Source organism: Nycticebus coucang, chromosome 8, assembly GCF_027406575.1.
Source record: "Nycticebus coucang isolate mNycCou1 chromosome 8, mNycCou1.pri, whole genome shotgun sequence".
Taxonomy (NCBI): domain Eukaryota; kingdom Metazoa; phylum Chordata; class Mammalia; order Primates; family Lorisidae; genus Nycticebus; species Nycticebus coucang.
In genome coordinates, this window is record NC_069787.1 from 99466968 (window position 1) to 99484882 (window position 17915).

Here is a 17915-nt window from a genome sequence, read left to right on the forward strand (position 1 = left end):
AACAGAGTGGAGCAGGCAGAAGAAAGGATTTCTGACATTGAAGACAAGGCATTTGAATGCTCCCAAATTCTCAAAGAAGAAGAGAAATGGAGAGCAAAAATGGATCATTCTCTCAGAGCACTCTGGGATAATTCAAAGAAGGCTAATATCTGCCTCATTGGAATCCCTGAAAGTGATGTAGTGGCCTCGCAAGGCATGGAGGCCCTTCTCCATGAAATTATGAAAGAAAATTTTCCAGATATGTCAACAGATTCTGAAATCCAGATAGCAGACAGTTTCAGAACCCCAGCATGACTCAATCCAAACAAGACATCCCCTAGGCATATCATAATTAACTTCACTAGAGTCGATATGAAGGAGAAAATTCTGAAAGCAGCTAGACACAAGAAATATATTACCTACAAAGGGAAGAATATTAGAATGACTGCAGATCTCTCTGCTGAAACCTTTCAAGCCAGAAGAGGGTGGTCGTCAACTTTTAATCTCCTAAAGCAAAATAACTTTCAACCCTGGATCCTGTATCCAGCTAAATTGAGTTTCATTTATGATGGAGAAATTAAATACTTTAATGACATTAATGTTGAATAAATTTGCCGTAACCAAACCAGTTCTCCAGGATATTCTCAGACCTATCCTCCATAATGACCACCCCAATCCTCTACCACAAAAATAAACTCACTCAGAAAATTTTGATCAAACTCCAACTTCCACAATGGTGAAAGGACTAAAATTGTCCACTGGACTTTCGAAAAACTCGATACCCAAAATTTTACCAGACCTATCAATATTCTCCATTAATGTGAATGGCTTAAACTGTCCTCTAAAGAGGCACAAGTTAGCTGACTAGATACAAAAACTCAGGCCAGATATTTGCTGCATACAAGAGTCACATCTTACCTTAAAAGATAAATATAGACTCAGGGTGAAAGGATGGTCGTCCATATTTTAGGCAAATGGTAATCAGAAAAAAGCAGGTGTTGCAATTCTATTTGCTGACACAATAGGCTTTAAACCAACAAAAGTAAGGAAGGATAAGAATGGTCACTTCATATTTGTTAAGGGTAATACTCAATATGATGATATTTCAATTATTAATATTTATGCACTGAACCAGAATGCACCTGAATTTATAAGAGAAACTCTAACAGACATGAGCAACTGGATTTCCTCCAGCTCCATAAGAGTCGGAGATTTCAACACTCCTTTGGCAGTGCTGGATAGATCCTCCAATAAGAAGCTGAGCAAAGAAATTTTAGATTTAAACCTAACCATCCAACATTTGGATTTAGCAGACATCTATAGAACATTTCTTTCCAACAAAACTGAATACACATACTTCTCCTCAACCCACAGAACATACTCCAAAACCGATCACATCTTAGGTCACAAGTCTAACCTCAGTACATTTAAAGGAATAGAAATTATTCCTTGCATCCTCTCAGACCACCATGGAATAAAAATTGAACTCAGTAACAACAGGAATCTGCACACTCATACGAAAACATGGAAGTTAAACAACCTTATGCTGAATGATAGCTGGGTCATAGATGAGATTAAGAAGGAAATTGCCAAATTTTTGGAACAAAATGACAATGAAGACACGAATTATCAGAACCTCTGGGATACTGCAAAGATAGTCCTAGAGCGAAATTTAATAGTACTGCAAGTCTTCCTCAAGAGAATGGAAAGAGAGGAAGTTAACAATTTAATGGCACATCTCAAGCAACTGGAAAAGGAAGAACATTCCAACCCCAAATCCAGTAGAAGAAAAGAAATAACCAAAATTAGAGCAGAATTAAATGAAATTGAAAACAAAAGAATTATACAACAGATCAATATCAAAAAGTTGGTTTTTTGAAAAGGTCAATAAAATAGATAAACCTTTTGCTAACCTAATCAGGAAAAAAAGAGTAAAATCCCTAATTTCATCCATCAGAAACGACAAAGATGAAATAACAACAGACTCCTCAGAAATTCAAAAAATCCTTAATGAATATTACAAGAAACTTTATTCTCATAAATATGAAAATCTGAAGGAAATTGACCAATACTTGGAAGCACGTCACCTTCCAAGACTTAGCCAGAATCAAGTGGAAATGTTGAACAGGCCAATATCAAGTTCTGAAATAGCATCAACCATATGAGATCTCCCTAAAAAGAAAAGCCCGGGACCAGATGGCTTCACATCAGAATTCTACCAAACCTTTAAAGAGGAACTAGTACCTATATTACTCAACCTGTTACAAAACATAGAAAAAGAAGGAAGACTACCAAACACACTCTATGAAGCAAACATCACCCTGATCCCCAAACCAGGAAAAGACCCAACAAGAAAAGAAAATTATAGACCAATATCACTAATGAATATTGATGCAAAAATATTCAACAAGATCCTAACAAACAGAATCCAGCAACATATCAAACAAATTATACATCATGACCAAGTTGGTTTTATCCCAGGGTTTCAAGGCTGGTTCAATATACGTAAATCCATAAGTATAATTCAGCACATAAACAAATTAAAAAACAAAGACCATATCAGTCTCTCAATTGATGCAGAAAAAGCTTTTGATAATATCCAGCATCCCTTCATGATCAGAACACTAAAGAAAATTGGTATCGAAGGGACATTTCTTAAACTGATAGAGTTCATCTACAGCAAACCCACAGCCAATATCGTATTGAATGGAGTTAAACTGAAATCATTTCCACTCAGATCAGGAACTAGACAAGGCTGCCCATTGTCTCCACTGCTCTTTAACATTGTGATGGAAGTTTTAGCCATCACAATTAGGGAAGAAAAGGCGATCAAGGGTATCCATATAGGATCAGAAGAGATCAAACTTTCACTCTTCGCAGATGATATGATTGTATATCTGGAAAACATCAGGGATTCTACTACAAAACTCTTAGAAGTGATCAAGGAATACAGCAGCGTCTCAGGTTACACAATCAACACTCATAAATTGGTAGCTTTTATATATACCAACAATAGTCAAGCTGAAAAAACAGTTAAGGACTCTATTCCGTTCACAGTAGTGCCAAAGAAGATGAAATATTTGGGAGTTTATCTAACAAAAGACGTGAAAGATCTCTATAAAGAGAACTATGAAACTCTAGGAAAAGAAACAGCTGAAAACGTTAACAAATGGAAAAACATACCATGCTCATGGCTGGGAAGAATCAATATTGTTAAAATGTCCATACTACCCAAAGCAATATACAATTTTAATGCAATCCCTATCAAAGCCCCACTGTCATACTTTAAAGATCTTGAAAAAATAATACTTCATTTTATATGGAATAAAATAAAACCTCGAATAGCCAAGACATTACTCAGAAATAAAAATAAAGCAGGAGGAATCACACTACCAGACCTCAGACTATATCATAAATCGATAGTGATCAAAACAGCATGGTACTGGCACAAAAACAGAGAAGTAGATGTCTGGAACAGAATAGAGAACCAAGAGATAAATCCAGCTATTTACCGTTTACTGATCTTTGACAAGCCAATTAAAAACATTCAGTGGGGAAAAGATTCCCTATTTAACAAATGGTGCTGGGTGAACTGGCTGGCAAACTGTAGAAGATTGAAACTGGACCCACACCTTTCACCATTAACTAAGATAGACTCTCACTGGATTAAAGATTTAAACTTAAGACATGAGACTATAAAAATACTAGAAGAGAGTACAGGGAAAACCCTTGAAGAAATTGGTCTGGGCAAGTATTTTATGAGGAGGACCCCCCCGGGTAATTGAAGCAGCTTCAAAAATACACTACTGGGACCTGATCAAACTAAAAAGCTTCTGCACAGCCAAGAACACAGTAAGTAAAGCAAGCAAACAGCCCTCAGAATGGGAGAAGACATTTGCAGGTTATGTCTCCAAAAAAGGTTTAATAACCACAATCCACAGAGAACTCAAACGTATAAGCAAGAGAAGAATAAGTGATCCCATAGCAGGCTGGGCAAGGGAGTTGAAGAGAAACTTCTCTGAAGAAGACAGGCACATGGCCTACAGACATATTAAAAAATGCTCATCATCTTTAATCATCAGAGAAATGCAAATCAAAACTACCTTGAGATACCATCTAACTCCAGTAAGATTAGCCCCTATCACAAAATCCCAAGACCAGAGATGTTGGCATGGATGTGGAGAAAAGGGAACACTTCTGTACTGCTGGTGGGAATGCAAATTAATACATTCCTTTTGGAAAGATGTTTGGAGAACACTTAGAGATCTAAAAATAGACCTGCCATTCAATCCTATAATTCCTCTACTAGGTATATACCCAGAAGACCAAAAATCACATTATAACAAAGATATTTGTACTAGAATGTTTATTGCAGCCCAATTCACAATTGCTAAGTCATGGAAAAAGCCCAAGTGCCCATCGATCCACGAATAGATTAATAAATTGTGGTATATGTACACCATGGAATATTATGCAGCCTTAAAGAAAGATGGAGACTTTACCTCTTTCATGTTTACATGGATGGAGCTGGAACATATTCTTCTTAGTAAAGTATCTCAAGAATGGAAGAAAAAGTATCCAATGTACTCAGCCCTACTATGAAACTAATTTTTGGCTTTCATATGAAAGCTGTAACCCAGGTATAACCTAAGAATATTGGGAAGGGGGAGAGGGAGGGTAGGGAGGGGGGAGGATGGGCGGAGGGAGGGTGATTGGTGGGATTACACCTGCCGTGCATCTTACAAGGGTACATGTGAAACTTAGTAAATGTAGAATATAAATGTCTTAACACAATAACTAAGAAAATGCCAGGAAGGCTATGTTAACCAGTCTAATGAAAATGTGTCAAACTGTTTATAAAATCAATGTATGGTGCCCTATGATTGCATTGATGTACACAGCTATGATTTAATATTAATAAAAAAAAAGACAACATTAAAAATAGAAAAGAGTAAATATTTCAACATTTATGATAAAATATATACAAAGTTATGTCCCTGGAACATTTAAAACACTTGAAAATCAGCTTAAAGATGGGGAAGGAACACAATTGCAAAAGGAGAAAATGAGAATAATAAAAGAGATTTTTAAAAAGTGTTTAACTGGGCGGCGCCTGTGGCTCAGTTGGTAAGGCGCTGGCCCCATATACCAAGGGTGGCAGGTTCAAACCCGGCCCCGGCTGAACTGCAACCAAAAAATAGCTGGGCGTTGTGGCGGGCGCCTGTAATCCCAGCTACTCGGGAGGCTGAGGCAGGAGAATCGCTTACGCCTAGGAGTTGGAGGTTGCTGTGAGCTGTGTGATGCCATGGCACTCTACCGAGGGCCATAAAGTGAGACTCTGTCTCTACAAAAAAAAAAAAAAAAGTGTTTAACTTTACAGCTCATCAAATAAATGCACAGTACAGCAATAATGAAGTACCGTTTTACCTGTTAACTGACAAAGATAATATACAATAGCAGTTTATGACCCAGTATTTCACACAGGGCAGGCAAGATCAGGTAAGTGGTACTGAATCTGTTACATGTCATTTAGAAAGCAAAGTGGTAGTAAAACAAAACATTCTATTAGCAAAGTTTGAGGGAAATAGGTATTTCCACACATAAGTGGGAGGGAGAAGAATTAGGGAGTACGGTTTAGCATATCCATCAAAATACAGATTTACTTAGTCTTTGACACATCAATCCAACTTCCAGGATTTATCTTACAGATACAGCTAGCTGTTCCTGTCTGAAATGACAGAGGCACAAGATTCTTCATTGCAGTAGTATTATTTGTATTTGCAAAGAAATGCACATAAATCAATCTCCATCAATAGGAAACTGTTGGAATATACCATGGAATGTCCACATAACAGAGCTCTTCTAGAAGGAATAAGGAAGCTTTCTATGCACTGATATGAAAGAACTCCATGATCATTATTCAGTGTGAATAGTAAAAATACTATGCATGGAAATGCACTGTAAGGAAAAAAAGAAATAGTTTTATATGTAGACATATTTTTCAACATTCTTCACATTCTTAATCTAGTGGGGTGAGGTTAAGTTCAGTTCGCCACAATAGCTACAAAGATGCTTTTCATAACATTATTTGTAATAACAAAAGAATGGAAACGATCTAAACCCTGTAATAGGAGGACAGTAAAACACATAAAACAAGGTTAGATCAATTGCTTGAATTAAAAATGGCATGAGTCTGAAATAACTTCTGCAGGTGGAGACTGAGTCTGGCCTTGCAGGAGAACGTAAATAAAGCAACCACCATGCAAATCTGAGGATAGTCAAATTCAAACAGACCATGAGGGCCAAATCTGCATACATTTCTCTTCTTTCTTTTTTATGTGTTTGGAAGCATGGGAAAAATAAACAGCTTCCTCAGACCAAAGGTTTTGAAGTTTTGTATTCTAGTCCCAGAAGAAAAGGTTTACAACAGAGGAAGAGAGTTAAAAACCCTGGGGAAAGACACACTTTGGGATAAGCATAGACACAGAAAAGAGTTCAGTGGAGCCAGGAAGCATCTATTTAAGCAAAATATTAAATGACATGTCATAAAAATGATAAAATCTACCATAAATGCCTAACGATTATTCATATTTAGTCTTTGATAATTTAGCCTTAAAAAGATAATTTTCTGGGTTAAAATCATTTTTGTTTCCTTTCATAGATGGAAGAACTTTAGGGAATATTTGTTTTTCTTTCTTTCTTTTTTTTTTTGAGACAGAGTCTCTCTCTGTTACCCCAGTAGAGTGCTATGGCATCATCATAACTCATAGCAACCTCAAAGCCTTGGGCTTAAGTGATTCTTTTGTCTTAGCCTCCTGAGTAGCTGGGACTACAGCCATGTGCCACAACGCCTGGCTAATTTTTTTCTATTTTTTAGTAGAAATGAGATCTTGCTCTTGCTCAGGCTGGTCTTGAACTCCTGAGCTCAAAGGATCCTCTTGCCTTGGCCTCCCCGAGTGCTAGGATTACAGGCATGAGCCACTGGCCAGGAATATTTCTTTGGACATTATCCACAAGCACTTGCTGGCTGCCTGGATGTTCTTGGGTAGATTCCCTTCTTGGTTTAGCAGCCAGTTGCTCAGCTGCAGTAACTTCCTTGCTCTTTTTGGCTAAGCAGAAACTTTGGAAGGTCTGTAGTTTTTGGAATAAGATGGAATTCATTCCAAGTTATAACCTAGGATATTTAAGAAGTTGTATTTAACTTGACAGGATGGTTTTACATAAAATAAAAGATGAAGTTCTCACAAGGTTAAATTTCAGGAAAGCCTTTGACACAAAATAAAGGCGGAGTGTAAAGTGAAAACAAAAGTACTGCGAGTTAGAGAGAGCATTTGATTTTACTCTCTGCACTCAACACTGCTTGCTCCTTCCTTTCTGCTGACTGAAACAGGTTGGTTCTTTCTTTTTTTCATTGTGACTTGGTTATGATTTTTTTTAAAGCTCAACGGCTTTGTATATTTACCTATATAGGGGAGTCTTGATGCATGAAAGTTTAAATGCTTTCATGTACAGAAAAGAGCTATTTGAAAACAGTTGTATGCTTTAATCTTAGAATGAAGATCTGAATATAGCAAGAAGAAAATATGATTTTAAATACCATATTACTTGACTGTAAAACTTTGTTAAGGAGAAAATAGGCTTTGCTATACCCTTTTTATTCCTGCTTTTTAAAAAATACTAATTTTTTTGTTCTAATAATAAAAATATTTAAATGTGTTTCTATATATCTACCAGAAGGATCATTTCTGGGAATAAAATCATACTTTTAGTAAAATTAATTCTTACTTTAAAATACCCTTCTTTAATATCTTACACCATCTGGCCATACTATTTCTTATTATCAGGTTTAAGATTTCTGTGATAAAAGAAAAGAACAAAGTTCATCATTGTGTTAATAATTAATGCAGAAGACAATGAAGTCACATAGTCTTCCAGATTGGAACTTTTAAAATAACTGAAACAGTCATTTAAAATAGTCAGCACCTGGGTTTTACATAATAAAAGTTGTTCTTCTTTGTGGTATCTTTCCTCAGGGCTTTCTTTACTGTGCTTTACTAATTTAAAAAGAATTAGCAGGTATAAGAATGTTCCTTTGAAAATGTAAATTGGCACACTTTTTAAAAAATAGTATTTTCATGATTGATTCTGTAAGAATATTTCAGATTCTTCAAAGGACAAAATAAACAAAGGAAGTTAGAAAAGATAAAGGAAAACAAAACAGCACTAGAATAAACACATTGAAAGTTATTGTTCAATACATTTTAAAACTTATAAATTTTGTGTAAGCTTATCTTAATACTACGGGGTGGTAATAGTCAGCTAATAGTCAATATAGTAGTATAGTAACTTAATATTGAGGCAGGAGATTCACGGCATACCATCTATCCATTCTGCAGTAACGATGTGATATCTTTAGTCTGACAACTATTTACTGGGCACCCAGTGTATGCCAGGCATGTTAATAAGGTTTTAATTACAAACAGAAATCAAATAATTCATATTTGGGGGAACTTGGAGTCCAAGTGAACAAGGTAGACTGGGAAATACAACTTTTTAAGAGGATGGGGTCAGTTCTCTGAGAGGTATGTAGAGATTGTTTCACATCACGAAGGTCTTCTGAGGAGGGGACACCGGGATAATTGAGCAGGAATTGGCCCTTCAAAGCAAGGGCAGAAAGTAATATGACAGATAAAGGAAGGGAGCAAGCAAGATGCAGACCACGGCTGGCCACGTAGCCCTATTACTGTCTGCAGTGTGGGACACAGAGAAGGGGGAGGTGGCAGGAGCCATGGGGGTGTCCCATTGGGGAGGGAGTCTTGGGGTCATGCTAAGGAGCCTGGATAGGCCTCTCAGGTGAAGCAGTCAGGCGAGGAGCTGAGCAGGGGAGGGCAGATTGGCAATTTAGAGATAGAACAATGTTTTTGGCAAGGGGGTGGTGAGGAATGACAACATCAGGATACCAATCAGGAAGGTTTTACAGCAGCCAGGTGCCAGGAAACAGGCTGGCAGGATTGTGCAGGTGAGTGCAGGTTAAAAGGAGGAGAGAGACTCAAGACCTGTCTGGAAGGTAGAATCAGAATGTAGGGACTTGTGGGAAATGAGGAAAGAAGGTAAGAGGGAAGTCAAGAATACAGCCTAGATGACCAGGGGATGACGGTGCTACCAACAGTATGAATAAGTAGTGACAGGTTTTAGACGGAAGTTGACTAAAGGAGAACTTTTTTTTTTTTTAATAAAAGCCAACTAGCAAAATTCAGAACAGATAATTATGCTGAGATAATTTATTTAAATTAAATGTATAAATAAATAACAAAAATAAAAACTTATGTTTTTATAACTTACGTTACAGCAACAATAAATATATTTTAAATAAACAGTTTTTTTTTTGAGACAGAGTCTCATTCTGTTGCCCTGGGTAGAGTGCTGTAGCAGCACAGCTCACAGCAACCTCAGCTCCTGGGCTCAAGTGATTCTCTTGCTGCAGCCTTCTCAGTTGCTGAAACGAGATGCGCCCGCCACAACACCCAGCTAGTTTTTCTACTTTTAGTAGAGATAGGGTCTCACTCTTGCTCAGGCAGGTCTTGAACTCCTGAGCAATCTACCTGCATGGGTCTCCCAGAGTGCTGGGATTATAGGTGTGAGCCACTGCGCCTGGCCAGAATAACTATTATTTATTTTAATTTTCATCTAACTTATTGTAGATCTACTCCATAAGATTCATAAAATCATATATGTACAAATTATAACATTTATCATTCTTTTTAGCTAAAATCTAAATTTTCATCTTTTAACAATAATTTTTCCATAAAAATCTTCACTTTTTTTTAGAATTTAGTGATTACAGAAATGTCCTAGGGTATTTCGTTTATCATCCCAGGTCCTGCACGCACAATTGTAAAAACAAAGGTTGAGTAACTAATCTTAGAGTTATACTCCAATGTGGCTCCAATTAAAGCATTTTAAAAAGTGGGAGCTTCAGACTGACTTATGTAACAGCAACGATCTATTCTCTAGGGGAAGAACAAACACATATTTCTTTTTAAGCAATATTAAAATGAGTATACTGTGGTTTTTTTTGCCATCTAGATTGCAGCCATGGCTTTGGAAGACAACCAGTCAACAGATTACTATTATGAGGAAAATGAACCCAATGGCACTCATGACTATAGTCAGTATGAAATAATCTGTATAAAAGAAGAAGTCAGAAAATTTGCAAAGATTTTTCTCCCTGTCTTCCTCACAATAGCTTTCATCGTTGGACTTGCAGGCAATTCCATTGTAGTGGCAATTTATGCCTATTACAAGAAACTGAGGACCAAAACAGATGTGTACATCCTGAATTTGGCCGTGGCAGATTTACTCCTCCTATTCACTTTACCTTTTTGGGCAATTAATGCAGTTCATGGGTGGGTTTTAGGGAAGATGATGTGTAAAGTAACTTCAGCCTTATACACTGTAAACTTTGTCTCTGGAATGCAGTTTCTGGCTTGTATCAGCATAGATAGATATTTGGCAGTAAGTAAAGCCCCCAGTCAGGCAGGGGTGGGAAAACCATGCTGGATCATCTGTGTCTGTGTCTGGATGGCTGCCATCCTGCTGAGTATACCACAGCTGGTTTTTTACACGGTAAACGACCATGCTAGGTGTATTCCCATCTTTCCCCAACACCTAGGAACCTCAATGAAAGCTTCGATTCAAATGCTAGAAATCTGTATTGGCTTTGTAGTGCCCTTTGTTATTATGGGGGTTTCCTACTTTATGACAGCAAGAGCACTCATCAAGATGCCAAATATTAAAATACTGCGACCCCTCAAAGTCCTGCTCACAGTGGTCATAGTCTTCATTGTCACTCAGCTGCCTTATAACATTGTCAAGTTCTGCCGAGCCATAGACATCATCTACTCCCTGATCACGGACTGCGACATGAGCAAACGCATGGACGTTGCCATCCAGGTCACGGAAAGCATCGCCCTCTTTCACAGCTGCCTCAATCCGGTCCTTTACGTTTTTATGGGAGCCTCTTTTAAGCACTACATTATGAAAGTGGCCAAGAAATACGGGTCCTGGAGAAGACGGAGACAAAACGTGGAGGAGATTCCTTTTGATTCTGAGGGTCCCACAGAGCCGACCAGTACTTTTAGCATTTAAATGTAAAACCGCTCTGCCTTTTGCTTGGATACACATGAATGATGCTTCTTCCTCAGATAAAACATCTGCATTACTCTGAAACTGAAATCTCAAAAGCTATGTTTGAAACTTATAACAAGGGGGGAAGGGGAGGATGAAAGCCAACAAGGAGAGGAAATAAGATAGTAAATGCTCAAAGTGTGAAAATTAAAATTAACAGTATAAGAAAGTAGTAATAGGCATAAATGAATAAAAATACTATTCTGTAAATAGGAAGGTTTTGTGGTGATGGACTGGTTTTGTATCTTGATTGCTATAGTGGTTACACAAATCTACACATGTCATAAAATAACATAGACCCACATACACTCATTGTACAAATTTCCATTTCCTGGTTTTGATATTATACTATAATTATGTAAGATGGAACCACCACGGAAAACTGGATGAAGGGTACCCAGGATCACCTGGTACTATCTATGCAACTCCCTGTGAATTTATAATAATTTAAAAATACAAGAAATTTTAAGAAGATAAAAATATCCCACTATGCCATAAGTTAGATCTTCTAAAACAGATTAATAAAGAGGCATTTATAATTATTTCTAATTATCTAAATTTTAATACAAGAAAAATTTCCCTGTATAATTTTGGCATTTGAATAACTACACAACAGAACTTAACCTGTTTTCTTTTTTTTAATTTTATAAAATCCCAGAAAGAAAAACAACCAAAATAATATGCAATAATCCTTTCTGACCCTTTCGGTACATTCCTGGCAAGTTCTTTTTCTTTGCAGTTTTGACTGAGGCTGGGTTTGAACCCGCCACCTCTGGCATATGGGACCAGTGCCCTACTCCTTTGAGCCACAGGCACCGCTGTTTCCTGGCAAGTTCTTAAAGATACAATTTCTTCCATGATGTCAATTTTCTCTGCTCATGATTGGTTATCCTGGAAAATGTTAGGCTTATCATGTATACTCTAGAAGCAATCCTCAAATTATCATACTTATCTAGGTTCAAATTTTTAAAACTTCCTAAAGAATTCATCCATTTATGAGCCTGCTGAGGGCTGGCTAAAAGATATATTATCCTATGTATAAATGTCTTTTTTTTTTTTTGAGACAGAGTCTCAAGCTGTCACCCTGGGTAGAGTACTGTGGCATCACAGCTGACAGCAACCTCAAACTCTTGTGCTTAGTGAGTCTCTTGCCTCAGCCTCCCAAGTAGGGGGACTACAGACACCTGCCACAGTGCCCAGCTATTTTTTGGTTGTAGTTGTCATTGTTGTTTAGCAGACCTGGGCTGGATTCAAACCTGCCAGCTCCGGTGTATGTGGCTGGCATCCTAGCTGCTTGAGCTATAGGCACGGAGCCAAAATGTCATATTTTTTATTTAAACATTTATATTTTTAAGTAATGAAAATACATATCACAATAAGTTATTTTTAATAACATACACAGCTTATCTTTACAGAACTGCCTGTAAATTATTATAAACCATGAAATAAGCCCCTATTAAAATTAGATTTTTAATAGAAATTGTATTGGTCAAAAATAGGTATGTGCTAATTAATTTTATCATTCAAATTATTACAAAAAGATGTTTTCTGGTTTAAAATAAGCTTCAATTAATCAAGGCATGTTATTTTAAAATTTCTTTTCCTTTTAATTACTTCTAAATTTGAAAATGCTTAAAAAGGAAGAATTTAAAGAATTAGGATGATGACTAATAACAATCAGCATTATTCTAACGTAGCATCTGGCACAAAGGGGCAATCTGCTAAGTGCAAAAACTTCAGGCTGAACACTCACCACTGCTCCACCATTTCTTGCCATTAACGATGTAACTGTCTCCATCCCGTTGGATGCTGCATTCAATATTTGTGGCGTCACTTGAAGCTACATCAGGTTCTATAAATAAACAAATGGTGGATTTACAGATACCATCAGTTTGCAAAGAGGCTCAGATAAGGGAACGGAAATCTGTGAAGGACACAGGCCTTCTTGTCTCTTCCATCTTCCTGTCCTTCCCCGTTCCACTCTGGTTCTCCTACTGAACACTGTAGTATCTGATATATGTGCATTAGAAGAGCAAATGAATGCAGGATATTGAACACTGGGGATCACTATTCTGAACTGTGATTTTGGCCAGCTCATCAATATGTGACTTAGGATACAATTCACTCAGCCTTTTCTCCCACCATCAAAAGTAGATAAAAATATAATTTTCTGCTTCTCACAATAGAAATCTATACTAGATATTTGCAAGCCACATTTCCCCCACCATACATTTTACCATTTTGAACAATTTCTGTTTTTTTTAAAAAAAGCCAGTCTAATTTCGCAACGGGGAGTCACACACCTACATTAAACAATATCTAACTGTGCTAGGCAAATTCCATCAGGAATGCTTTCACCAATTTCTAAACTTTGCATTCTTAAAGACTGCTCAATACGTGAGGTCTTCAGAAAGTTTTCCATAGGACATCCTAAAACAATCGCTTGACTGCATGGCGCTTCACAACTGGCTCGCTCTGAATCATAGCGATCTGCAATGGCTAATGTGCTGCTCTTTAAATTCAGAGGGTCCTTCAGATATTTCATGTGTTCTATTTCTAAGACTTGAGACTCAGTTTTTTGAAAAAGGGGACTCTGTATGTGGACTCTACTTATTTGTAACCCCTAAACAGTGCTTTGTAGATAAAACGATCATAACTGAAAGTGTTCAAGAAATGCCCCTTGCTGATCTAAATGGAGGCCTGTCCTGCTGTCACAGTAGTCCTCTTCCCTTATCTGTGGTTTCACTTACTGGGGTTTCAGGACCAGCATTATGAAAATGTTAAATAAAAAATTCCAGAAATAAACAATTCATATTTTTCAAATTGTGTGCCATTTGGACTACTGTTGTAATTGTTCTATTTCAACATAAGGTATTAATGCTAATCCCTTACTGTGCCTAATTTATAAATTAAACTTTATCTTAGATACGTACATATAGAAAAAAACATAGTATACGTAGGTACTATCCCTCCTTTCCTGCATCCACTGGGGGTCTTGGAATGTATCCTCTGCAGATAAGGAGGGACCACTATATAAACATACACAATGTTATACAAAACAATAAAAGTTGGCTATTGTTGAAAGGATTTAAAAATTATGGCCAGATGAAATTAGGTTTAATTCAAAACTCATTCATGAAACAATGATTTTGTTTTTTGAAGAATTGTCAATTATTGCTTCTTAGGTATAAATGGCACCAAATTTGTTTTCATTTAACATAGTTTTATTTTCCTACATGATTATAATTTGAGCCATATCTCCACCACCGGTAAAAGTTCTATTTTTTTGGATTTATAGAAGAATTGAGTATTATATAATATACTCAAGTATTGATATACAAATTATCACAAAGATTAATATTTCCTACCAAAAGACGAAAAAGTTCTTAGTATCCATAGATGGCAATTTTAGGAATGGGAGTCAAAAGATTATAAAAAACACAGCTACAATTTAATAATAATAATAATAAAAAGATCATAAAACTAGCTTTACTCTGCTGCTAATGCCAAAGCAGCATACCAGAAAACATTCCCTGGTGTTCTCCCAAAGGGGAGGAAACATTTATTCTTCACATTTTAAAATGTCAAAATTTAAAATCAGGCTCAAAATAAACATTCACCTCTTTAGCCACAAGCAAAATTGTCAGGAGCACAGAGCCACAAGCCATGTTTCTTGGGCTCATCCACAATAACTCCAGGCCTGCTGCCTGCACAAGGGGAGAATGGGGCTCTGCCTTTACCTGTCATGCAGAAGCAGGAGGCAATGTTCCCTTGAAGAAGAGGCTCGAGCCACTGCTGCTTCTGTTCCTCACTTCCATATAGGTGCAGCACCTCCATGTTCCCTGTGTCTATGCAGAAGAAAAAGCATTTGTTTTGCATTTGAAAATCTACCAGTATGAAGTCTAGAATTGTATGTAAATGATATAGATGTGCATCTTTTAAAGCAAATGTTTGCTAACGAAGATATTTTAAAGCATATAGTCAATAGAATTGACAAGGATGGCTATGTCATAAATAGTTACAGGTACGTGGCATCTGGTACACATCCAACTTATTCTGAATCACAGATTCTTGTCCAGTTGACCCCAACGAAGCATGGGTCTAACGGGATCTAACGCAACTAGGACTGAAGAAAACAATTTACTGATCTAAACTTCGTGCTTTACCGCAATATACCCTGCCAGGACAATTAATATTGCCTATCTTACTGACGCTCCTGCCCTTAAGTCTATTTGCTATTCCTCAAACACATACTGTGCTTTTTAACTCCTACATGTTTGCCTGGGCCAGGCCTTCTCTCAAGTGAAACTCCACCTGTTCTCCATAAGAAATTTCTTCTTGGGCGGTGCCTCTGGCTCAGTGAGTAGGGCACTGACCCCACATACCTAAGGGTGGTGGGTTCAAACCCAGCCCCGGCCAAACTGCAACAAAAAATAGCCAGATGTTGTGGTGAGCACCTGTGGTCCCAGCTACTGGAGAGGCTGAGGCAAGAGAATTGCCTTAAGTCCAGGAGCTGGAAGTTGCTGTGAGCTGTGACAGAACACCACTCTACCCAGGGCAATAAGGTGAGACTCTGTCTCTACAAAAAAAAAAAAAAAAGAAAGAAATTTCTTCTTATGAGCCACTTCCTCTGCAAAGAATCTTCGATTATCCAGTCAGAAATACCTCCTTCTTCTGAACTCACATAGCAATTATTGTCCTTTTATCTTTAACAGTGCTTTTACTTTTGTATACCCCATGCCAGATAGAAAAGTACTAGATAATCTCTTAAGGATGTTAAAGACAGAATCCCTGCCTTGGTTAGAAAACTGCAATAGATAACTGAAAAGAACCTCTCCCACTCTGGGAGGGTATTGTTTAGTACACTGAGAGAGGATACCCGAGAAGGGTGAGGTCTAGGAGAACAGGTCTTCTCAAGGAGACCACAAGGATACACATGCAGGGTCCTCTCCACAGTGACTCAGCTCTTGGGAATTAGTAAACTTAACTTCCTGAAACTTGGAAACTTCCAAGTTCTGTGAAATCCTGTAGTTCTGTGGGGGTGGGAATAGCATCTCCTGCTTAATTCAAACTGGCCAATGAGAAGGGTAGCTGTGGGGTGGAACTTTTTGACTGTCAATAAAAAGGGAAAGACCAAGGCAGTCAGGGAGCGCGGCCATTTGGGATTCTTCTATACCGTAAGCTCCCGGCTGGTGAATAAAGCCCTTCCTCTTATAAACGTAGTGTTCTGGTGCTCTTTCTCTCCGTTGGGCCTTGTCTTCCTGCAACAACACAATACATTGTAATATCATGCTCTGCTAAAAAGAATGCTGCCTGCCTACCGTGGAACAAAATGCTCTAGAAGTCTTCCTCTGGTTTTCATTCCTGTTAGATTTCTAAAAGTACTGCCTACAACCATTCCCTCGAGTACCAATTACACAGACGATTTTGAGGAAAATTTTTCAATTTCACATTTTACATTGACTTTAAGGATAATTACTGAAATACCTATGAAAATTGAGTTAAGACTAAGTTTCTCCAGAAAGGTCTGTACTCTGTTCAGACGCTTCTAACAGAGCCAAGGTCATATCAGGATGCATAAAATTCCTTGAAGATTAACACAAACTTAACATTCTTTCTGAGTGAGGAAAAAATAAGTCCGGAGTTACATAATTAATGAAGCTTATTGTTCTTTTCTGTTTTAAATACAGTGTTACTTCTTATAGTTTGAATAAGGTAAATATCAAATAAATTTTTTTCAAAAATTATCAGTTTCTTCTGAGAAGCTCACAAAGTTATCACTTACAGTTTGGGGGAAAAAAACCTAAATATTCTCTTGAAGTTCAGTGACTCGGGAGCTGAGGTAGCTCTTGCAGTCACCAGGCACTGGCAGCAGCTTGGCTGGAGGTGAATAGGCTACAGTATTCACCCATAGTTATAGTGAATTCACCTCTCAGTCAATCCCAAACCTTTCCTCAATGGACTAGGAAGTGGGAAATGGAGGACAAGGGCAGCCTGGTATCTGTAGATGGCTGTATGAAACTTCAGCTTGCAAATACAGAAGGATACACAGATGGGGCACTGGCTGTATATCTAGGTGAAGTTTTAATAGGTGTATAATGATGTCCTTTATATCAGGGGTACTGAAAAAGAGGAATAAAATGGGGAAACGAGAGAACTGCATCTTTTCCAGTTTTTTAAATCTATGTATATTCCTAGGGGCGGTGCCTGTGGCTCAGTGAGTAGGGTGCAGGCCCCATATACCAAGGATGGCGGGTTCAAACCCGGCCCTGGCCAAACTGCAACAAAAAAATAGCTGGGCGTTGTGGTGGGCACCTGTAGTCCCAGCTACTCGGTAGGCTGAGGCGAGAGAATCGCCTAAGCCCAAGAAGTGGAGGTTGCTATGAGCTGTGACACCATGGCACTCTACCGAGGGTGACAAAGTAAGACTCTGCCTCTAAAAAAAAAAAACCCCAAAACCAAAAAACTATATATATTTCTAGACAATAAAGATTTGTTTTTTTTTTTTAAAAAAAAAAACCTAGATAAACTACATCTGCAATTTTTTCCCCCATTAGAAAAACAGTTCACCTGATGGTAATCCCAGCACTTTGGGAGGCTGAGGTGGGATGATTGCTTGAATGTAGGAATTCAAGGCTGCAGTGAGTTATGACGATGCCACTGTGCTGTAGCCTAGGTGACAGAGCAAGACCCTGTCTCTAAAAAAAAAAAAAAATCAATCCAAAGGTCCAAAATTTTATAGTAATAGC

The 17915-nt window shown here is 37.7% G+C and overlaps 2 protein-coding genes across 2 annotated transcripts in view; one reads left to right on the plus strand and one right to left on the minus strand.

The window, feature by feature from the left end:
- Nucleotides 1-17915, minus strand: part of ACAD11 (acyl-CoA dehydrogenase family member 11) — a 92839-nt gene that overhangs the window by 35749 nt on the left and 39175 nt on the right. Inside the window, exons 12-13 of the mRNA XM_053600796.1 lie at nucleotides 14907-15014; nucleotides 12920-13018 (exon numbers count right to left, since the gene is read on the minus strand). Coding sequence (XP_053456771.1) covers nucleotides 12920-13018; nucleotides 14907-15014 — 207 coding nt within the window. The remainder of the gene's footprint in view (nucleotides 1-12919; nucleotides 13019-14906; nucleotides 15015-17915) is intronic.
- On the plus strand, nucleotides 7226-11208 carry ACKR4 (atypical chemokine receptor 4). The gene is made up of 2 exons (XM_053600802.1): nucleotides 7226-7369; nucleotides 10066-11208. The coding sequence occupies exon 2, from the start codon at nucleotides 10075-10077 to the stop codon at nucleotides 11125-11127; it is 1053 nt and encodes a 350-aa protein (XP_053456777.1). The 5' UTR covers nucleotides 7226-7369; nucleotides 10066-10074; the 3' UTR covers nucleotides 11128-11208.